This window comes from Pithys albifrons, chromosome 4, assembly GCF_047495875.1.
Source record: "Pithys albifrons albifrons isolate INPA30051 chromosome 4, PitAlb_v1, whole genome shotgun sequence".
NCBI classification, from domain to species: domain Eukaryota; kingdom Metazoa; phylum Chordata; class Aves; order Passeriformes; family Thamnophilidae; genus Pithys; species Pithys albifrons.
The window spans coordinates 61072701-61097694 of NC_092461.1; the positions used below are offsets into that span (position 1 = coordinate 61072701).

The 24994-nt window shown below is 40.0% G+C and overlaps 1 protein-coding gene across 3 annotated transcripts in view; it reads left to right on the top strand.

Annotated features, from left to right (window-relative positions):
- STAU2 (staufen double-stranded RNA binding protein 2) overlaps window positions 1–24994 on the top strand; it is a 177616-nt gene that overhangs the window by 80403 nt on the left and 72219 nt on the right. For all 3 annotated transcript variants that reach the window (XM_071554347.1, XM_071554346.1, XM_071554348.1), the window contains exon 12: window positions 10982–11289. In XM_071554347.1, the coding sequence (XP_071410448.1) occupies window positions 10982–11289 (308 nt within the window). The remainder of the gene's footprint in view (window positions 1–10981; window positions 11290–24994) is intronic.

A 24994-nucleotide genomic window follows, 5' to 3' on the forward strand; every position in this document is an offset into this window, starting at 1 on the left:
AATGCATAGAAAATCCTGAATAAGAGCTACTGTTTAGAGTTCCCTGTGCATACCCATTGTTCTTCCCCTGAGCCCAAGATAACTTCAGAGCTTTGTGGTCAAGGAGAACTGAGGAAATTAGAGGTGTCTTCTCATTTTGAATAAAAGAAATCACTTGCATGCATGATCTCTCATGAACATGTGAATTGCAGGGTTTAAGGTAGTTCCAAACAAGTTGCACACTTTTGCAGACAGATATTATTTCTTTGTGTGCTTAATGCACTGTGTTTCCATCTGAGTCAAATGAAACTGGAATAGTTAAGGGAAGTTTTATACAACAAAACCAAAAATCGTAACAGTTAGATATTTTAGTATAGCTGAAGAACAGATTTCATTGTACTGTTACGTAGAGGGTTTTTTGCTGAATAATACCCTACAGTCTGTATCCTCCTAATTACTCAATATATATTTAGTATTCCCTGTTAAGTATTCTTGAAAATCAACTTTCCTACTCCCCTCTATCATGTTACTTTTGCCGACAAACCTCACTTCTGTTCCTCCTACTCGCTGGCAAAGCTTCTTCCCACAGGTTGACTTCTTTACCTTTCCTCTTCATTTCACAATTTTAAAGAAAGGTGAAACACAAATGTATTTGTTTCTTGAATGCAGATATTTTAGACATTTTTCACATGTGAAATAGCAGGAACATTGTCTGAATTCTTTTCCCTGATGCTTCTGGGAGAGTCTTTGAAAGACTGTGAGCAGACTAGAAGCATTTGTAGCCCATACAGAAGATGTTAACTTTAAAGAGAATGGTATTTATCTCTCTGGATTTGACTTGAACATTTATCAACAAAAACAAACCATAAAACAAATAACTAATCCTAATGCAGAGTGCATTTTCATGGGAACATGTTTCATTTTGTATTTCTGGATGGAGTAATTACAAACATCATACAGTATGGGTTCTAGAGAAGCTGCAGATAAGCTATGAAGAATAATATAAAACAAAAGTAAAAACTAACAGTACTTTTATATATCACATTTGTAACAAGGAAAAAAATTGCTATAAGTGGTTTCTTATGTCTCCTACCCTCAATTTTTCATGGTATAATTTTTTCCTTACCTATTTCCAACAACTTTGAGAGTCAGAAAGTACTGAAAAACAGTTAGTTAAAAAAAATTACATTCAGGGCAATCTTACATCTCTGTAAAGGAAAGACTCTGTTTGTCTTGCCTAACATTTTATTACTAGGGATTCGTGGATGACTTTACAGTCTTTGTTCTTCAGAGTACATCTGCTCCTGCTGTTTCTTCACCACCTGAAATCATAGCCATTTGTTTGTGACATCACAATTAGTTACTGAGAAGATGATTAGATTGTCACCAACAGATGATTATGATTTCAGATGGTAAATGAACAGCAGGAGCAGATGATCTCCTAAGGAACAAAGATACTTGATCTCATGCAATTGTTCTCAGTGACAAAAAAAATAATAAAAATTAAAAAGGACAGAAAAAAGCAAAGAGATATTCTGAAGAGTTTCTTAAGTTTGTGATGAGTAAATTTGATTTTTTCTATAAATAAAATCTACTTTAGTATTTTTCAAAATCTACTTCAATAATAGATGAAAAATATAAGAAATATAAAAAATACAAAAATATATGGCGTTATTGTAAGCCCTAATTTTATGGTTGCATTCAGATTCTTACTCAGATGTTTCCTCTACAGCCTTTGGGAGAAAATAAATGCAACATAAATCATGTATTTATGAAATTTTACATACTAATACGTCTTCATTTAAAGGAAACAAAATTTATATTAACTTTGAAGTTCTGGCCCTCAATAGTTTTATAAAGACATTTTTATAGTCCTCTGCATGTTTATTTTTCAACTAGGGATTTCGGTGAGGACTTCCAGTAGACAATTTAATACTCCTGTATTTCTAAGAGCAGTAACAGAACTCTACAGTTTGGGAATAAATTTTTTTTTGTAATTTGGACATTTTTATTGAAATTTATGTGTGTTCTATTTTGCTGAAATATGTAATTCTTTTGGGTGTATTTCAGAGGTAATTTGCAGTGGATTGTATGCATTTTTACCCACTAAGTACTGCTGTTGCATTGGACTTGGCTTTTGAATTGCTTACAAACTTACTAAACTTTGTCAATTATAATGCACTCTAGCTAGGAGGTAGATTGATACATCACTAAACATTTGCTGAATTATTTGCCATTCTGAATAGAAACCACAGTAAGAGGTATTGACAACACCACTCATTTGATGAAACATAGGTTACAGAATGGTGGTTTCCCATCTGTTGATTTTGGTATTTTTTGTTCTGGTTTGGGAGGGTTTTTTAGCAGTCAGGTCAGCATTATACCATCATTGGCTCAGTTCCATCAGCTGAGCCACTTGTCTGCACTCTGTATGTCTTACAGTCTTGTCTAGAGTATCTTAGCACAGTTGGTTATGTTTAAATAACACCTTGCCTTCATAACTGCTGAGCTGATATGCTAATTTTCTAATTAAATTTTCTTTCTAACCAAAGACACAGGAAAACTAAATTTAGAAGCAAAGGAGAATTCTCCAAATTTGTTTCTTTCCTGAGTTACTGAAGCCAGGAAATCCTTGCTGTATTTAGCATTATTAATAGATGATGTGTTATTTTTCTGTTTCCCCTAGTAATGAGAATGAGTTAATTTTATCCAGCATAAAAACAATTAAATGCAACTTGCATATATATTTTGAAACAGTTGAAAAAACTTCTGAAACACCTAATACCAAAAACCACCTCATATTACAAAAAAAGGGAAAGATGTGTGGGGTTTTTTTAATTTCTCTTTTGAGAACTAGTGACAAGAGCCAAATTAACATTTTTGTGTGTGACTGGGACTTGGGCAGAACTCTGGAGTGTAAGATGACAACTACATGTGGTCTTCCTCCTTTTTGCATGTTTCCCCTTTTGAGATGCTCAGTTAGGTGCTTCAAGTCCTCCAAGTTTTGCGTCTTCAGAGGTGCTTTCTTTACTGGGTATTTATAAAGTGCCTAGTGTTTTAAGCACTGAGAAACTTCAGTTTCTCTGTTTCCTTCTTTAGCAGAAGAAGAGTATTCATGGGGTACAGAGTAATTGATATGATGGCAGCCACCTTTGAGAGACATATATCCAGTATGATTTACAGACAAAAAAGGAAAAATCAGATGCTATTAAAATTTAAGGAATCCACAAGGAAGGAGTGATTTAAAGGAATCATGGCTGTAGTTTATCTGTTGATTGTTGTGAATGAAGATGCAGATGTGTATTCTGGTGTTCTCTGTCTGGTTTATGGATATTCCCTGTATTTTAGATACAGGTTAAAGAAAAGTGTTTCAAGCAACCTGCTACCTGGTTCTTGAGTAGTACAGGTTGTGCATATGTAAGAAACATACATATGGGCTGTGAGTCTTGTGGTTTAGATGCCCTCAGGCTGAGAAGGAACTCGAGTCAGCTTACTAGAAGACTGCTTAGCCAATAAGCTTTTGATGTGTAAATGTATAAAGAGGGAACAGCCACTATGACAGTAGATAGCCAGCTCTCTGGGTAGAGGTAGTTTCAGATGATTTATCCTTTTGCTTTTCCCAGTGCCCTAAAATTCCAATATGAATTATATTTATGCAAAGTGGCTAGTCTATTCCTTTGAAAAAATCTGCATGTGAAGTAGAAATGCAGAGCTCTTTTTTGATGTTAACTCTCAAATTCAAATTTTATTATGTAATTCTACACATTATCTGCATTTGGTTTTCTGTCTTCAGCTGAGCAAATGGAGCAGTATCACATAATTAACCTCTATACAATGTTCTTCTTAATACTTTCACTCTTCTGAAGTTGTTTCTCCTTTTCCTACTCCCTTCCCCCCAACCTGAAACCCACCATGTACTTCACCCTTAGTCTAGGGTAATAATGTCCTTGAAAAATTGAATTGCCTGTACTGAGGCTTTATTGCTGTCAGAACCAAGACTTAATTCTCCACTCTCTCCTCCATCCCCTTTCCTTTGCATCAAACATCTTGTCTCTATGACTTCCACTCCCCCACTGCTTTTTTCTCCTCTGATTTCATTTTTGCTCATACCTATGCCGTGTTTGTTGATGGCCCCTTTGACCTTCCTAGCTCCAGCAACCTCTCTGTCCTTGTCTAGTAGACTTGCCCATTCTTTCATCTCTTCTTCATGTGGGTCATGCCTTTGTTTTCATCACCGCCACCATTCTCATTCCCCTTCTAATCTGTTAATGAATAGCCTTGCCTGCACTGGTTGCACTTAGGCACTCTCCTAAATGCTTTATCCCTGCGAACATCACTTTCTTACAGTTTTTACAAGCACCATGATCTGCCACCTCATTAACTTGATTTGCCCCCACTCCAAATTTTCTGATCTTTACTGATAAGAATACTGTGCTTCCTTCTGCATTTAGATTAGTCCTTTTGGAAACCTGCTTTGTCTTAATCTTTGGTTATGTAGTACACTGATATTATCATGTAAAACTTATGGTGTAGATGTTTCATCTGTCTATTGGAATATTTCATAGAATATCCTGTAGAAATTCCCCACTGTAAACACTAAGTCTTTCTTTTACCAAAATCTTATGTTTCCAAGCAGGAGTAAAGCTGTGGGAGAGTTCAAAAGACTTTCCTCACAAAAATTAAACTCCAAATGTTACAGGAATGTATACAATTTAAGTCTTCTTCCATGCTGCAATTTCTGTTTTGGCTATACAAAAAATAGTACAGTGAAATTAAGAATATCAAGACCTGATTTCATGAAGGATTTATATAGTATTTACTTCAGTGTCATGTTATTTTAAGGTTAAATAAACTAATATTTTTAATGAGTGGCCTTATATAACAGTGGTTTGTTTAGGGTCATGTAGACAAGATCTTTTGATTGAAAGACATTGTGTAATGACAAAACATTTTTTCATGTCTGAATATTGCAGTAGCTGATGACTTAGAAATACCACGGATAGCTGTGTTAAGTAGGTAATCATTGCATCTGGTATTTCAAGCCAAGATTGTGTGCAGACAATTGCTGAGAACATAATGGCCATACTATTTGCCTATTCAATTGTTTGACTGACCTTTTCTGAGTTCCTACTGAGGTAATAAAATTTGAAAATATTCTAGTATATAAATAGGCTTTTACAGTGAGTGGAGTATAAAATGATAATTTCTTTTTATTATCATATTAACATTTTTCAGTCTTATCAAAGTAGTTACTTGGTTTTGTAACTTCTCTTTTTTGCTGTCAGTGGATTTGTAATGGGCCATATTCTAGGACATGTTGAAAACCTGCCAGTTTTAGGGAGGAATTATTGCATATAAGTGTCCTCCATGCCTCTTAAGTTCCTGTCCACTCTAACTTAGAGAGTTGCAAAGTCAGAATGAGATCTGGCTCTAAGCTTTCCTTCTTGCTGCCTTACTGCAAGATTTTAGCCTATACTTTAAGTAGCACATTATAAGAAGGCTTTATTCAATATGAATACAGACAGCATAATCTCAAAGAAAGCTTTTTGATGATTATCTATTCAGTATTTTATTCAGTTCCAAAAACACTGATAATCTCTTTATGAACAGTCTTTTCTTCATCCAGTGAAGGGTTATTTTTAATGCCAGGGTGCTAATCTTAATTTATGAGCATGCCATATACAGAATTATATCATGGTTTACTCTGTGTTATTGCACAAGACATGAAAGCACTCACTCCTTCATGCTGATGCCCCATGTCACTCGTAATGCAGGGAAGAAGATGTGCTCTTCAGCAGTGTGGAGGGAAGTCATATACCAGCTGACACTGCTTCTGTCGCTCTCCCACTGCCTTCACTCAGTAACTTCTTCCTGGTTCAAGATCACTCATTGACTATAGGATAAGCAAGAGCCTAGGAAGAAAACTGTATTCTCCAAGGAAGAATAAAGTTGTGGGTTTAGACCAAGTATGCCAAGTGTTTATAAACATGAAAAGTCAATGAGTGATCTTGAACCAGGAGAAGTTATTGAATGAAGGCAGTGGAAAAGTATCCCTCTGGTAGTGATCAAGTAAAACAGAGAAGATTAGCACTGGCATATTGTTGTGGTTTAAAGGTAAACCGGCATGATAAATGAACTCAATACAAAAGAGATTATAAGTCAGGGTTACAATTTAATAAAAATATTACAGTAAATGCAATGATACAAAGAGAAATTGGTTTTAACCCACAAAACCCAGAAGTTTAACCCAGCACCCCAAGGCACAAACAGATGGTGTTTGTTAGCCCCTGAGACCCACGCGGTGCCCCTGAGTCCAAAGTAAAAGGAAAGGAAAACCTGTTGGTGCAGATGACAGTCACAGTCTGGTCGAGAGTGGTGGTCTCCTCCTGTCAAAGTTCTGGTCCTCCTGTGGATCTGACAAGTAGTCCCAGAAGTCTCCAAACCCCAAGATTATATATCCTCTGGTTCAGGTGGGAATGCCCAGGACCTCCCCCAGGGCAGGGAGTTCCACAATGGGTGAGTTCACTCTGTGAGTCATGGCATATTTTTGGAATTGTTGATGGCCCATTAGCAGGCATGACCCCTCAGGCTGGGTGTGAAGGTGCTAACGACTTCCTTGAGGGGAGTTCTTATCTCACAGGTTTCTTTAACACCCAGCTTCCAGCCTAAAGTGTCAGGTGTGCCCTGGGCAGCTGCTGCAAATGGTCCATTGTTAACAGTTCATGAGAAATGACGTAGAGGGTGTAGAATACACAGCTTTGGTCACACCCTCACAGTGATAAACTGGTCCCAGCTGCTGGACTAGGACACGTGTATACATACACACATATATCTGTGTGCATATTGACAAGAAAAGACTGATTTCATAGGCCATCTTGTGAAGTTGAATGATAAAACTGAATTCTCAACTTTACATGTTTTCTGATCTTCCTGACAGAAACAGAAAACTGGAAATGGGACACCTGTGAACATGCAGGCAATGCTGTCATCACTCTGAACTTTTCTGAATTTAGTAGCCCACTGTGGTGGAGTAACTTGTCACTGTCTCTGTATCAGCAGGGACAGTCTCATTACATTGAGGCTAACAGGGTAATATTGTCAGTTGTTTTCTTCACACCATTCCCCATGCAGAAACTCCTTCTGATGGTTAGTTTTGTTTTCCATGAATTCCAGACAGTGGAGGACCCTTTTGTAGAAAGGTCCCTCTATCTTCCCAGCCAAGGGGACACTACAGAGAAAGGGTAAGGAATAAAAATACCACCACTCAAACAGAACTTTTGGAGACTATCTCCACTATGGCTGCTATGAAGAAAGGTGGAATCATAGCACCAAGATTACATTTCCAGGGGAAGGCTTGTGAAAGATAGTAGAGCCATTTTGTATCTTAATCGTACATTCGCCTTAGACTCTAAGCTGTGTTGCAGTTATCTAGTACATGACAGCAAAAGTAGACAATGGAAGATGAAGAAATTTATTCTTAGGTAAGAGGAGTCTTTGGTGTGTTTTCGTAGACTTTAGAAGATTGTGAGAGACTGCTAACAATTACTACCAACAATGCTTTTCAAATGTTAGTAATTACATTGCATAGCTAACCTGCACATATTTGTAGCACATTTGCCCACAGTTTTAAATAATATAAACAGAATTTATTTTAGCATGTTTCATGAATCTACCTCTAGGTAAATGTTCAACAGAAGGTGAAATGTTATTGTTCTATTATGGATTCTGTAGTTCATAATAAGTATGATTCTACATTTGGAGTGTGGTGAAGTTAGTATAGGATAAATATTTAGTGGACACAAAGTCCAATGTTTTTTTAGCTGAAAACCGACAAGAATATGAAAGTATTCACCTGAAAATGTTCTCCTGCAGTGCATAAAGATGTTAGCAGTTATTTCTCCCATGTTTTTTAATGAAATGATTGTTAGAGGACTCATTAGGATAATTTCAGAAGAGTTCTTTTGTTCTTGCACTCAACTCTCTGTTGTTGTACTCCTTGTCATGTGATTAAGTTTAGTACTGCAACTAAATATATTTATACACTCTTCTACAATACAGCAGTATTAAAGTAAGCAGGAAACAGTGAGGAATGATAGTTATAAAATCCTCAGTAATATATTAAAAATAGAAAATGAATTAGAGTTAATATATGTTTGATAGAAGAGACCAAGTTTTTATTGGCTTTTTAAAACAAGTTTGTACAAAGCTTCACGAAACATAGGCCCTGAATATAAAAAGTTATTATCTTGCAACTATATTAATATAATGTCTAGAATATTACATTACTTTGTTTCCAGAGATAATCAATGATGGTAATATAATATCTGCCTCTCAGACCCAATGTATGATTTGAATTAATTATTGCTTATAAAGCACTTTGAAGTCTTTAGAAGTAAGGTGCAGCAAAGTGTAAAAGTACTATTATTAATTTAACATCACCATTAAAGTCAGTACTTTAGGAGCATTTGCGATACTCCGCTCAATAGCCTTTTATTCATCATATGCTGCATATTAGTTATTTTAACATTTAGAAAGCTTGGTAATCTGGAAGTATTCCAAACCATTGTTCCAGACAGCAGTTAGATATTTGGGTGGATCATGTAAAAACAGTGAAATGGCTGAGAAAGCATGTAAAATGTTTGTTTTAAGTAATATTACATCAATGAAACAGACATCTGCAGCACTGGACTTGATTTTAAACTTCTTTAAACTTTTTTTAAAGTTAACATTGTATTATGTTTTCCTAAATTGATTGTGGGGGGAGGATAATACTGTGTTATTTCTAAACAAGTAGACTGTTTTATCTTTTGTTCAGTTTTCATCTGTTTCTGAAATATTTGTGGGAAATCAGATTTACAGTGGGCAGTTCTTAGGAGGTGGTGAACATCTGCCACTCGGTATTATTGTTGCTGTTTGGTTTTGTAAGCTAACGTCAGATATCAAGATCTGTATTATCTTTTCATTAATGTTATATCTTGTATAAGACTATTTAAAAACATGAGCAGTGGTGGGCCTTGAAGGCTATAGCCTCAGAATAAGAGTGTAAAATCTCTCTTATCATACGGTGAATGTGTGGCATAAAATAATACTGTGTATTTACATGGTTGATGATCTATAATGTTATAGTCTAAATTGTCCCAGATGGAGAAAAAGAAATTTTGGGGATCCTGTCCTCCATCTTTCTCAGTAGCATTGTCTTGAATTTGTGTTTAGCTCTAGAGTTCAGCTCTGGAGTTTAGTGTCCTGGCTTTGGAGCCATTTCTAAACTGGGTAAAACACTCTTAGAGTTCAGGGTCCAACCAAACTCCCCAGCCCTACGAAAGAGCAATCGGGTGAATGACAGATATGTCTTTGTGAATGGTATAAGCAGATGTTCCAAATTTCTGAAAGGAATATGAATTTAAAAGCCAAATGTGCAAATAAATCAATTAAAAGATTCACCTGTAAGCAGTTTGCTGAGTCGGCAGTGAGGAACTTCCATTTTCACCATATAGTTGAAAATGAGGATATTAATTACAGGTAATATTTTTTGAGTCTTCTCCCTGTGGTAGTCATTTTATTTAAAAGTACTTCTTGCACTACTAGGATTAGAGGAATCCTTTCTAGGTACTGGAAATTAATTTCCTTCTCTTCTTTGAATTTATTCTACATTCTGAAATTAATTTAATATGTGCTGCAAGGGAATTGAGCATTGAACCCTTTGATTTCTCTTGGGATTACTAAATCAGTTAACAAACAGGTTTATTACCCTTAGAATGAAATACCATATGGCTCAGATTCACCCATGTTATTTTCAGATATATGCTAGAAGATTAAAGTATGTTCTTAATAAGAAATTACACATTTCAAGCTCATTTTCTGATGTAATAATAATAAGAAAAAGGTTTTTCTGTTATATCAGCTAAGTGGTTAGTTATGTTTCCAACAAGTGCTTCATTGTATTAGAAAACTAGCCCATTTCAGACTTGATTTTGGACATTTCCATGCACAGGAATATCAGCGGAACTGATCAAATATGTAGTCCTGTTTCTGAGCAGATTTAGGGTTGAGATATTTTCTAAAAATGTATTAAAAATTTTGAAATGTAGACAAGTTGTCCCTAATTTACATGTCACTGGAAATATTTAAAAGCAATTCACATGAAGAAATTTAGGTCTTTTTAATGTTTACTGTAACTCCTATTCATATAGCTTTTCTTTTTCAATATAAATGTTCTTGAAGGCAAGCAGCTATTTGCTAACTGTAGGATGCCATATATACAGCTAAATAAAGAAATAAATTCCTCTTCACTGCAGGGCAGTCAGTCACGTCAGAGTCAGTAGCACAGTGACAACGTGGCTTCAGGGCAAATTGAGGTTTTTTAACTGCAGGCTGCCCCTGTAATTCAGCAAACACTGAGTTCAGTAGTCATTGCTGCTACTGCAAGAAACCGTTCTGCCCTTCTTCTGCCTCCATCAGCTCATTCTCATGAACATCCCTACATGGTCCTACAGGTGCTGTTGCTGGCACAAGCAATAGAGCAGTGGGACAGTACAAACAGCAGCTGTAGGTGGGAGAGAAAACTAAACTACTTCTGGTGGCAATGGTGCTGATACAAACTAGTGTCAATTATTTGTGAAAAAACAGCCTAAATTATTGTATCAGATAGGAGTAGAAGAATATAAGTAAGTAATGATTGTGCTATTATTTGGAAGTAGTATCTGTTCCTTGTGGTTTGTAGGTCTCCAAATGTTATTTGTTCATGTTGTGTATTCTGTGCTAGCCACAGTTTTAAAATCCAGGTTTGCACTTTTTTGGAAGGAGTTGGAGAAGAGGAAAAAGAGGGGCACTTCAGATCTGCTTTGTTTCTAAATGAATTATGTGATTTCATTTACATTTACTGTGAAAAAAAGGTGCTTTTAAATTCTTACTTTGTTTCTCACTCTAAAATATGTTAATGAAAATTGCATATGTGTCAAAACCATTCTAGAGTAATAAGAATGATTTTTGGTTTTGTTTTCAGCACCAAAGGGAATACTCCATCTCTCTCCTGATGTTTATCAAGAGATGGAAGCAAGCCGCAACAAAGCAGCCCCTGGTACCACTGTAAGCTATTTGTCATCCAAAGAAATGAGCCAGACTTCTAGCTCTTTCTTCAGCATATCTCCTACAACAAATAGCACAGCTACGATTGCCAGGGAACTTCTCATGAATGGAACGTCCCCAACTGCCGAAGCCATAGGTCTAAAAGGAATATCTCCTGCTTCCCCCTGTTCTACAGTGCAGCCTTCAAAACAGCTGGAGTATTTGGCAAGGATTCAAGGCTTTCAGGTATGGGAGGGGGAAAATGAAGCTCTTCAGCCAGAATCGTAGCATTGCCGTCAATGTTTCACTCTTGCCCTCTTGAATGTGGGCATGCATGTAACTTATCTTGTAAAATTAGCTGGTGTCTGAGGCAGTTTCTGGGTCTGGGAGATACAACTCTTCACCACTATATGCGTCCCTCCTCTTTTTTGTTCCTTCCTTACATTCATCTTACTGCAGGCATCTTTCTCTTCTGTGTCTATTCTCTTCAAATAATTACAAGCTTAAATTATGCTTTTTACTTGCACTTCTTTAAGAGTCTTCACCTCTTTGAAGTAGAAGCTTTACATCCTGCTCTGGCACTGGTTTCTCTCTTCCACTCTGCTCCAGTGGGTACTGATGAACCACCTTACCTTTGTGTTTGTTGTCTAGGCTGGGTTATTAAAGGAATTTCTTTGCTTCCTACCCTGCACCTTTTAGTTGTAACTTGATGTCATGGTTTAGGAATGGAACTTCACAATTTAGTGCTCCCATCAAGACTTTCCAAACCATGAGCTACTCGCTCACTCCCCCTCCCCTGTGGCGGGCTGAAGAGAAGAATTGGAGGCACAAAAGGTAAAGATCACAGGTTGAGATAAGAACAATTTGCTTGAAACAGCAATGAGATAAAAAACCCAAACAATAACAGCAACAATACTAATGACAGAGGGTACGAGAAACAAATGATTCACATGGAAACCCCTCGACAACACCTGCTCCCTCTGCCATGCCACTCGACCAGAAGGGATCCTGTTCTCCCTGTAAGAAACTTGCTTCTCGCTGCCCCTGGCAATGACATGAGGTGGTATAGAATAACTTTCAGGTCCTAGCCATGCCCCATCCTGGGTACTGCAAAAATTAACCCTGTCCTGGCCAGAACTAGCACGTTATCCACCCTTTATTCTATGCCATCTACAACATGCCCAAATCCTACACCTTCCAACTATCTACATATATATGTAGATAGATAGATAGATAGATAGATAGATAGATAGATAGATAGATAGATAGATATACACATATACAGAATCACAAGTATCTTTTCCATAGTCAGTGCCTGTCCCTCCAAGATGTCTGTTGAGTTCATTTAGCCCATGACTGTGGATTCTATCAATCCTAGATGTCTCCCAGGGTAGAAGGGCTGGTGTGCTCTTGACTGTTTGCAAGATGCATCAGGAGCTTACAACTGATGTATCCGGAGCAGTCTGTCTTCATTGTCCATGGTAATTAGGGCATACAGTGGCAGTGTCATTCAGCAACCAATAATGTAGCAAATGAGGCACAGACCCCCATTGTGGTGCAATGAGAATCATTTATTGCTTAACACAAACCCAACTTGGTTTCAGTTTCTGTTACAGTTAGTTAGCATATAACATGTGTCCTTCCCCACCAATCAGCTCCTTGTTCATGCAGTGTTCACATGCTTGGTCTTTGGCACTGGCTACTTCCTTTTGCAGACGTACCACTGATGTCCTGCAGTTCTCCACCTTCTTGGCCATGTCATGACTCTCCATAAATACTATACATTTCAACATTACAGATTTTTCTCACCCAAAAATCAAATCCCCTGGAGGAACACATATTTCCTCGTTCCTCTGCATTACCCACCAAGTGGACCCGGGTCCTTGGGCAAAAACCATCCCATGGATAGGTTTGCCTTTTCTTGCGGCAAGACTAATCCAAACTGTCTTCCCTAACACATCCCCCATATGCACCATGGGGACTTTATCACCTTCTACAGTGCATGGAGGTTTTGATTGGGCAGGATCAGCTTGATTGGTAGAGCCTCTATTGATAACTAACCATGTGACCTTCACTAAATGTGAATCCTAATATTTGAAGGTCCCACCACCCATTGCTTTCAATGTTGTTTTTAACAGTCCATTGTACCATTCAGTTTTCCCAGAGACTGATGCATGATAGGGGTTATGGTACACCCACTCAATAACTTGCTGTCTGGCCCAGGTTTCTGTGAGGCTGTTTTTGAATTGAGACCCATTGTCTGACTCAATTCTCGTCGAGGTGTTATATTGCCACAGGATTTGATTTTCAAGGTCCAAGTGGTATTCTGGGCAGTGGCATGAGGCACAGGATGCATCTCCAGCCATCCAGTGGTTGCTTCTGCCACTGTGAGCATGTAGCACTTGCCTTGGCAGGTTTGTGGCAGTGTGATGTGGTCAATCTGCCAGGCCTCCTCATGTTCTATATTGACCATCCTCCCTCATACCACAGAGGCTTTGCCCTCTTGGCCTGCTTGATTGCAACACGTTTCACCGTTATGCATGACCTGGGAGATAGTGTCCATGGTTAAGTCCAGCCCTCGATTATGAGGCCATCTGTATGTTGCATCTCTCCCCGATGAACTGAAGTGTCATGGGTTCACTGAACCTGAAATAACTCACCCTTATGTTACCAGTCCAGATCTACCTGAATCATTTAAATCTTGGCTGCTCAATCCACATGTCTACTGTTGCGATGCTTTTCAGGAGGCTGCTTCTGGAGTACATGTGCATCTACGTGATGGACTTTAACAGCCAACTTCTCTACCCAGGCAGAGATGTCTTTCCACACTTCAGCAGTCGAGATGGGTTTACCTCAGAAATGAGCCGGAGGGGCACTTTGGGGGGTCTGTGATGGTTTATGACCCCTTAGCTGCCTCTCACGTGAACGTCCCATGTGTACATGGTCTTCCCCGGGGCGTGGGGGTTTCTCTTTTGTTTTGGTATGGAGAGATATTGCCATCACACACCCAAGACTTCTCCTCCACCACCTGATGAGCCTTGTTTACTTCTCCTCAGACCTGAGATAACTAGACAATAGTCTTATCTGAAGTTCCCATCACAGTCCAAATTCCAGTCAGAAAGCATATTCCAGAGGAGGGTGCTTCAGCGATCACAGACAGGCAGTTGCTTCCTTGCAGTTTGACAAAAAGTCTTTCTATGATTTTGACTATGTTTAAGACATTAACAACATTTCAGTCCATCACAGCCAGTCACAATGGAGTGTTTTTGCCATTCATTCCCCAGTCTGGCTCACTTCACCTTCCAGTACAGTCAGCTGTTGGGATCCCCCTGTCACCCCAGAAATAAGGGCAGATTCTGCCCCTACGTATCTCGATGGCATCCAAGTACATTGTGCGCCAGTGTCGACTTAAACCTTATACTCTTGTAGTTCTAATGTGCCAGGCTATGGGATCTATACAGTCCAATAGATCCAATTGTCCGTTTCCTTCACTTGGCTAGAGGCAGGGCCCTTTAATTTCTGGTAATAGTACTCATTGCTCACTTCTTGTAAATACAAACTGGAGGTCCCTTCAAGAGGATTGGAAGCAACATCAGCTCTCCTATTTGTGACTGAGGACTTGCCCACTGGAAACTGGAGCTGCACGTATCCCTGAAGAATTTTCTGCAGTGGTTGTTCTTCCTCTCAACTCATGCATCCGTGCTGCTAGGGCAGAGGTGGGTTTTCCCTCTCACTTCCTCATGTCCTCTCCATGGTCATGCAAGTACAACTATTGGTCACCTCGTGGTGTGTACCCTCTCTCTTGAGCAGGCGGGCGCTTGCTGCCAATAGGAGTAACTCTGATCCACACTGGTGGGGCATGGGGCATTTTCTCTCTAGTTTGTTTGAGGTTTTTGAGTCTGTCTGCAGTCTTGGACAGTCTTTGAACATCTGAGGCATAGGTTGGTAGGGAGGAAAAAGAGTATTTTCATATTGCCAGAGTTGGGTAGTCACCTGAAGCACTACTTGTTCTCCCTCTTTCCATGACATCAGTGTCAGTGAGTTGACATAGGATGATGGTGTGCTCTGTACAAACTTCAGCCACATGGGTTGTGTAGACTGGATCTCATCTGGATCTACAGGGGAATGCTCATTATTTGAATTCCTATAGATTACCTCCAGCACAGCTAATTCTCTCAGGTACTGGATACCTTTCTACATGGTGTTCCACCTGTTTGGGTTCACTGCTAGATCATCCTTCAGAGAATACTTTTCCCTCATGCTTGACAGGAGTTGCTTCCAGAGGCTGAGACTTTCTGTCCTCTTTCCAATTCCCTTCTCAATGCCCACATTGCAGGACAGGAATCCCCATTGCTTGGCTTCGCTACCATTTAGTTTCATATCATGGGCAGTGATATCCCAGCATTGGAGCAGCCAGGTCACCAGGGGCTCTCCCGACTGGTGGCTGAAATCTTTTCCCATATCTCGCAGCTCAGGGATAGGGATCAGATGATTGGCTCTGCCTCTTCCTCCTGTTGTGAGGATCTTACTTCTTCTTCATCCCTCTCTAAGCAAACCGATTTGGTCTTGGATTTCTCCGTCTTACAGGGGCAACTGCAGCTGGCATGGGTTTTTCCTCTGTTTCAGCTGCAGTTTGAGTGGCCACAGTGCCTATTGGTCTGCTTTACTCCTCCTCCCCCTGAGGGTGCTATATAGTGACCATAAATAGCAGCCAGGGCCCAGCACACTGCAATAGATTGCTCCTCTCTGGAGTTGCCACAGCATTGTCCTTGCAAATATTCTTTCACTTTATCAGGGTCCTGTAGTTGTTCAGGAATGAACTTCCAAGACATTAGAGCAGATAATTTTCTGCCAAACTGGCCCATTTTTCCCACATTCCATGCCACTCATGACTATCCATACTCGAGGCTGGTCTCTGAATGACCTTCCTAGAATTCTCTTTCTTGACTCTAAATGTGGTGTGAACTGCACAGAGGAGACCTGGCAGACACAGCAACAAGAACATGCTTTCCTTAACATCCAAAGGGAATTCAGAATTCTCAAAAGCTGTTGTAACAGGCTTGAAGGAGGAAAAAGGAGTGAAAAACTGGAAAAATAATCCTCCCCTGTTCTCCCCTCAGACTGGGAATGACTATTAATGGACTCTCAGAGGTAGCACCCCAGATAAGGGCAGAAGAGTAACACTGAATACACATCCCAAATGATCCTTATTGCCCTTGATGTTGTCATATCATAAGCTGATATCACACAGTGCAACAACAAAGCAATCCTGATCCCTCTCCTTGCTCTGAAAAAGAGCATAGTGAGGAGTGCTTACAGGAACGTATACCACGTTAGGTATCACAAGCACATTAACAGACCAAGAAACATTGTGAACAGTGGCTCAGTGCCTAATACAGGAAATACTCAGATCAAGTTTGTTTCCAACCCACTCTGGACAGATCTGTTCTTATCTCAATGCTTCATGCCCCACTTTGGGTGCCAAATAAGGCTGTTGTGGTTTAGGAATGCTGCTCCCCAATTTAGTGCTCCCATTGAGACTCTCCAAACCATGTGCTGCTTGCTTCCACCTCCTCCCTTCCAGCCCCCGTCCTGTGCAGGGCTAGAGAGAATTGGAGGCACAAAAGGTAAAGATCATGGGTTGAGATAAGAACAATTTACTGGAAACAGCAATGAGATGGCAAACAAGCAGTAACAGCAACAACAGTAATGACAGAGGGTGCAAGAAATGAAGGATTCACACAGAAACCCCTCAACAACAGACAGTACTCCACCTCTCCCTTCACCACACTACTTGACCCAGAAGAGACTCCCTTCTCCCTGCCCCTGGCAATGACATGAGGTGGTATAGAACAACTTCCTGGTCCTTGGCATGCCCCTCCTGGGTACTGCAATAATTAATCCTGTCCTGGATGGAACCAGGACATCTGCTTGGTAATAAAAGCAGAGCTGGTGTCAGAGCAATGCAGAATGTTTTTGCCATCACAGTCAATATTATAGAATGTAAAATGAACTGTGCTAGGTCACCACATGAGACCTTCATCACTGATAACCTCCACCTACCAGTGGCTATTCTACATTTCACAGGACAATGACAGCCTCTGTAGTACATCCAGTAATTTTTTGTGGTGTAAATATGGGAAAAGAAAGCCTCTTCCCTATCACATTACATGCAAAACTACACGTGTTTATGGATAGTGGCTCATTTTACTGTGTGGAACCATCAGAGAATAGGACCAGCTTTGTAGAAGTACATTTTTCCTGTCATAGGTTTTTATTTTGAGTTTTTGTTTTCTGTGGAGTTTTTTCCCTTTTCAGAATTGTGAATTTGTTTCATTTGAAAGGTTGGTTTCATATGCTTTAGCATATGTAATTTGATCATAAAACCAAATTCTGAAAATGGGAGGTTTCTGTCGGAATTTTTGCATGTGTGATAATGGATTTTTTTGTAATTTACAAAGCATGCAGTCATTGGGAGTGACTTAAAAGAGGCTGCGAGGATTCGAGAAATAGTATCAGATGTTCTGCTGGTATAAGCAGCATAGTTAAATTACTTTTGCTTACATCAGGTATCACAAGTTGTGGAGTTAGCCTAACACTGTTTCCGTGTAAAATGTACATTCATCTTTCTTTTGGTCTTCATTTTTGAAACGTCATTTTTTCTTCATTTCAATATCTCTTAATGAAAGAAATGGTAAAAGCCTCAGCCTCACCATAGTAGAGTTAAGCTGCTATAGGAATTCAGTTTTCCTGAGTTCCATTTCTTACCTTCCTGCAGTAGAAACAGATGAATTGTGATGAAAAGAAATTCAATCTGTGAAGTTCTCACTGCTCGCTTTCACATCTTGTCAGATTGTTTGTATCTACTAGTAACACTTTATTTTCATAGAACCAATGCACAATTTATGTTACGGTTTTGGTTCCCACTTGCCTACAGTATGTAGTTATTGTAAAATGATCAGTTGTGTTTGTCCTGTGTTTTTTCATGTTTTGGTTCTAGATGCTTATGTAGAAATTGTTTTTAGAGGGTCTAACCTTGAGCCAAAAAATAGAATCTGTTTCATCCATGAACTAGACTACTACTTTTTACTTGGCCCTAATACAAACCAAGGAATTTGACAAAGAATCTCAATTATTAACATCTATCTACTGTGTATGTAACTGATGGTTTTACATCATCTTAGTGTGCTTTTTGACACCTCATTTGACTAAGCCTGGTATTGATGTGAAACTGCCACTGATGGGTGGCTGAGCCGAGGTGGAGCAGTGAACAGAATCTCTGTGGGAAACGGCTCAGTGGCCTGTCAGGTGCACACCACAGGTGTCTTCACCATTTCACCCTAGAAAGCTCTTTGTGTTTAGGAGTTTTAAAGCCAATTTCTTTACAGGTTAACTTTCTCAGGCATATTTACTAAGTAGATAACTACTGCATTTGCAAACAGCTAGCTTGTTTTGTGTTTCCTGAATGACCCAAAATGATTTTTAAATTGTTAGCATGTATTTGTATTCTGGTCCAGATGATAACCATAGTTTTGTCTTTCATTGAAGAACGTATACATTCTGTTCTGTTACAATGTATTTTTTGAATTTTTAAAAAAATCAATAAATACTCATATGATGTTTCCTTTGTAAATGTAAACAATGTTATTTGCTTATTTGAATGGTTTTCTTGAACTACTCTAGCTGCAGGAGACACATCTTTAAACCACGGTTATTTAACTTAAATTCTCCTAAACTGTTTGTATATAATCTCAGCCATGTTCTCTTGTAATCCCTGAATATTATGAGTTATTGGGACCAATATTTAGTTAAGTACTAAAAAATTGCATTTTTACTCTTTATGGTTTATTATTCTAAAGATATTTGGTAAGCAGCATCTCAGTGTCACTGACAAACAGGTGTTTAGCTTGGATATTTTCAAACTCAGGCTTCAAATTACCAGTGATAATTAAACACAAATACTTAAAGCAAGTCTTTACCAACTCTGAATAAAGCATTTTTAGTGCTTGCTTCATATTTATGAATATGATCTACCAGTTAATTGTTTTGCAGACTTTGATTGGGAACGGTTTCAAAGAAAATTTACTTTTGGTAAAACTGTTATTTTTAAGTGACTGTGTGGTATTTTGGCCATTGTTTTGTAACCAGATTAGGAAAGTTTCAGGGTTTTCTGCTGACTGTTTAAGTGCAATAAATTATTCTGAGAGTTTGTTTAAATGGAAACATTTAGAGAACCTGTTTACACATGAATAACTTGAGCCTCCAGTTTTTACTTAGGCAAAACACAACTTGCAGGTAGTCCGGTAGGAAATTCCACTGGGAGTTTCCATGAAGCAAAGATCATAAAATGTAAAAAGCCTTGATCGAGTGCCCACAGTATGTCCCAATGCATGGCTGCAGCCGTACTTGGCTTGCTGCATTGGCAGGGCTTGGAAATCTTAACTTTTTCTCCATAGTAGCTACATAGCAAAACCTTACACAGGCTTTGGTTTCTATGTGATGTGTTCCTTTGATTGCAATGGTTACACAATTATTTTTCCCCTCCACATTTGTTTAGTGGTTAACTGTTCCATTTTATAAATTGATGGAGTTAATGTTTTATTGTTTGGCATTTCTAAATGTTTCTCATTTCCCCAATGGCACTCACTTCTGAGTGACTGCACGCACAGGAGAGGTCCTGTTGGGTGCTCTAGAGTCAGGTTTACTTGTGGTTCATACATTTCAATGCATGGGGTTGAATTTCTGGCAGGGGTAGGCTGAAACTAAATTTCTACACTTGTATTAGGGTTGACAGCTCAAACCTTTCCCTACAGTGGCTTTAAACAAACACTTTGTGAAGGTTGGATTTGGACATCAGTCTAGGAATGCTTGGATCTCACTACTGAGGTATGCATGTAAGGAGAATTTCAGGGAAATTCAGCCCTTGGATAATTTCAAGGAAAGGATTATAGTTTTGGTTTGATTTGTGCATAATTGACAATTTCTCTGAGTGGGTCAGATTTTAAAAAGTCCCTAAATACCATTTTCAAAATTGACACAGGCACTATGGATGTTCGTAGCAAGTAATTTAAAGCTGTAAATTCATCTAAAAAGGTAGATGCTTCTTGGGATTTTCCTAAACACCAGATGCAGATTAGGTACCTAACCTCCAGTTCACTTAGGCCCTGGTACCCTACATACTGTTTTGAAAAGTTGTGCTCTTACTGTATTTTGGAGGGAAGGTCTCTAAGTATTATAACAAATTTATTATAATAAATGTAGTTATAATATGAGTTGTCAGAGAGAGTGTATTTTCAAAGCTCCCTGCAGATGAATTAATCAAAAGATATGTTTTAGCAAATCTCCAGCTAAAGTCAAGGAGGGAGAGTGTAACAAGTGCTACAAACTAGAATGTAAATCCAGGTGATATTGATCTGTCCTTGAATGTGTTGGCTGCAGACAGCTCGTGACCACGGTTGGGCTGGGATTGTAATTCCAGAAAATGGATTAGTCCTGTAGAGTACAAAAGTCACATCACTCTTTCAAATTAGAAAAAACCAAACAATAATTAAAGGAAGCCTTTGAAGTTATAGCACAGGCTTCCTGGCATCATTAATGTAAAACAGATTTGAAAGCTATGTCAGCAAAATGTTTTTAGATAAATGGTTCTTTGAATATCCTATCTCCAAAAATCAGGAAAATTAAGATATTAGAAAGTGAAGATGTTTGTAGAATAGTGTTAGAGAACACTTTTGAAATAAGGCTGTTAAAATAATGCTTCATCCACATTTGGGGGCAAAGCCCTCAGTAATTCTGTGTATATAACTGTGCATTTAGTTCTACCCCGCGAAGCCATTGGAGACTTCTTTCCCAGCAGGACTGACCAGACTGCAAGGATTAGTGAAATTGTTCTGAAACAGTAATGCCCAGAGGAAACTGTGATCAGCTGATTCACCTTAGTGTTAACACTCAAAGGGCAGTGAGAATTAATGACATTTATATTGAAAAATATAATGAGTTCTTACTCTTTAACTCTCTTGAAATAGCATAAGAGTGACTGTGCTGCCATGTACTATCAATACCTGGTTCTGTAAAATGAGCTGTGGAGTTGTGCTTTTGTTTCTTGTCTCAGTGCCTTGGGTCTTAGTCAGGTGTACCAGCGCTGTACCTACTCATTGGTCAGATCCATTTCTGTAAAATGATGTGTGGAGTGATGTTATGCTCTGTCATCACCGAAAGTATTGAAACCTGGCCTTTGGCAGAGGCGATTATCCTCCTGTGTGTTTATACAGTGCCATGCTTAGTGGCCAGTACAATAAGCTCAACAGCAATGTTTTTCTTTTGCCCACAGGGAGTATAAACACCTTTAGAAATGGTTGACAAAGTCCTCATTATTTCAGGTTCTGTCTCTTCTGAAAACTGGGATTTTTTTCTAGTTGGAAGTTTGCACTTTCACCAGTTACCAAACTATTGCCTGTTTGTTGTGAGTTAACTCCAGTGGGCAGCCTGAGTGCCACACAGCTGCTTACTCTCCCTGCCCTGGTGAGAGGAGAGAAAGAATCAAAAGGTCATGAGTGATAAACTCAGGAGTTGAGATAATGACAAAGGCTGTATGTGCAAGCAAAGAAAAACAAGGAATTAAATCGCTTCCCATGGGCAGGCAGATGATCAGCCATCTCTTGAAACTGGGGCTCCATCACGTGCAATGGTGACTTGGGAACACAGATGTAGCACTGAATGTCACTCCTTCCTCCTTTCCCCCAGTTTTTATCACTGAACAGCATGGCGTGGGTGTGGGATATCCCTTTGGTTGTTTGGAGTCAGCTGTCCTGGCTGTCCCCTCCCAACTCCTTGTGCACCCCCACCCAGTCTGCTTGTTGGTGGGGTGATGTAAGGAGCAGAAAAGGCCTTGACTTGGAAGTCCTGCTCAGCAATAGCTAAACCATTGATATGTTATCAACAGTGTTTTGGTCACAAATATGTGCTTTCCCAGTCAAAACCCATGTTATTTTCACCCTTTATTCCACACCGTTGACATCATGCTCAGGTCCCACACTCCTTCAATTAACTACCCACTCTTTTCCATCCTGTGATACATACACAGGTATCATCCCCTTAGTCTGTGGACCACCCCTTTAAAAAGTCCCCAAAATGACCATTGACTTCATTTAGTCCATGTTTATTCAGTCTGTTATGGTGGTCAGTCAAGGCAGGAGAGGTGTTGAGCTATGTGGAGTTGCTGAGCAGCAAAGAACGGTCAAGTTGGGTCACTGCTGCCCTTTCACATCTTCTTGTGAGGCTTTTCCTCTTGGTTGAGATGGTTCCTACTATAGTAATTCCTATAAAATGCAACTCAGATCCTGGGTTACAACAATTTAAAGGGATTTCCATTACAGTGTCCATCCCAGGTTCCTTTGAGCCAGGTTTAACAATACGCTGTAGCAATAGGGTTTGCAGTGAACTCCTCCCTTTGCTCCTAACCTGACTAGCAGCAAGGGATTCCTGGTACAGTAATTTTTTTAACAGGAAAGTCAAAGCCTAGGTTACAAAAATTTAGAGGTATTTCCATTACAGTCTTTACCGCTTGTCCCTTTGGACCGGATCATAGTGTTTAACATGAACTCTTCCCCTTGCCCCTCCTGCAGCTTGGGTTTATCCACAGGCCTACTCCACTGGGGCTGTGTATGCTCCAGTGTGAGCTTCTCCACAGACCACCATCCTTTAGGGATGTAGCTGCTCCAGAATGCCAATGCCTTTAGACCACAGTCCCTTCAGGGGAGTACCAGCTATGGCACAGACTACTCCATGGTCACCTGTCTTTCTGGTTGTACTTGCTCCAGCATGAACTTACCCACTCTCACAGTCCTGTGAATTTGAGTTCCAGCCTGTCCAGCATGGGCACAGCAGCAGTGCCCTGGCCATCTGCCTGCCTATTCCTCTTATCCATACGTTCCCAGGCAGAGCAGAATAGGATGATAAGGAGAATAGGAAACAGCAGAAGCAAAAAGCAGCCGCTGACGAGTGCTATTTTATAATCTACAGCCAGGCAAGTAAGCCCCGTGACTAGCACAGGAGCCTGACAATTAATAAATATCATCCTCATGGCTAGACTTTGCGAATGAAGATTTGGGAAGGGCACTACCCACGCTTGCTGCAAGCGTGATAGTGGCTAAAAAGGCCAATGCGGAATAGGCAAGTCCTGTCACAAAAGGCACAGCGGAACATCTCCTTTGGCAATATTGGGGAGGAACGGTTCTTTCTGCATTGTCTTTTCTCCTCGAGACTGACTCTGCGTGCATTCTCAAAGGAAGCGGCAGCGTCGTGAATGAATCCCGATTAGAGGCCAGAGTGGACCACTGGTGGCAGTCAATATGACCAAGGCTGAGGTGTTGTTTCAGGGAGTCCTTGTATCTCTTCTTCGGAGCTCCTCTCTTGCGGCAGCCGGTGGCAAGTTCACCATAGAGCACAATCTTCGGAAGGCAGTGATCCTCCATCCTGGAGACGTGCCGTGCCCAGCGCAGCTGCATTCTCATCAGCATGGCCTCGATACTGCTGACCCCTGCCTGTTCAAGAACAGACACATTGGTCACGTAATCAGAACAGTGGATGTTTAGGATTGAACGAAGGCAGCGCTGATGGAAGTGTTTGAGAAGCCGCAGGTGGTGGCGGTAGATGACCCAGGATTCAGACCCATATAAAAGAGTAGACAGTACAATGGCTCTGTAGACACTGATCTTTGTACTTTTCTTCAGGTGTTTATTGGACCAGACTATTTTATGGAGTTTTCCAAAGGCTTTGTATGCCTTTTGCTAGCCTGTTGTCTATCTCTTTGTCAATCTTACCATCCAAGGAAATGATACTTCCCAGATAGGTGAACTGCTGGACTGACTTAAGCTCTGAGTTGCCTATGGTGATGTGGGGATGAGGGAAAATATCCTGAGGTGTAGGTTGGTAGAGAACTTCTGTCTTCTTCAAGCTGAGTTCCAGCCCAAAAAGCTCAGCAGCCTCTGCAAAGCAGGATGTTAAGCGCTGCAGAGCTGCTTCTGTGTGAGCAACGAGGGCGGCATCGTCAGCAAAAAGCAGCTCACAGACAAGGTGATTCAGGGTCTTGGTGTGGGCCTTCAGTCGCCTTAGGTTGAATAGGCTTCCATTGGTCCGATATCGGATGTAGATGCCGTTTTCTTCATCGAGGTCTGCTGTGGCCCTTTGGAGCATCATGCTGAAGAAAAATTGTAAATAGAGTTGGTGTAAGAATGCAACCTTGTTTCACACCACTGGTTATTGGAAAGGTCTCAGAGAGTGCATTGCCATATCTGACTTTTCCACGCTGATCCTCATGTATCAGGATGATCATTAAATACATATAACTTTGATATAGCATACTATGATCAAATCTATTGCTATCTCTAAGCCCTCATGCCCCACACTGGGTGTCAGAAGGGACTGTTACAGGTTAACTCTGGTGTGCAGTTCAGCCCCATGCAGCTGCTCTTCTACTCTCCTCCAGCAGGATGAGGGAGAACAACCAGAAGGGTACAAGTGCAAAAAGTCAAAGGCTGAGATAAAGCCAGTTTAATAAGGAAAGCAAAAGCCATACATGCAAGAAAAGCAAAACAAGTAATTCATTCACCACTTCCCATGGACAGGCAGCCATACCTCAGGAAAACTGGACTCCATCACACGTAACAGTGACTTGTGAAGACAAATGCCACCTCTCTCAACGTCTCTTCCCTCCCCTTCCTCCTTCTTGCCTCAGCTTTATATGCTGAGCATGATGCCATATGGTATAGGGTATCTCTTTGCTCAGTTGGGGTCAGCTGTTCCAGCTGTGTCTGCTCCCACCTTCTTATGCATCCCCAGCCTCCTTGCTGCTGGGGTGGTGTGAGAAGCAGAAAAGCCCTTGATGCTGTGTGACCACTGCTCAGCAATAGCTAAAATATGCATGTGTTGCACACATGCTTTTGGTCACAAA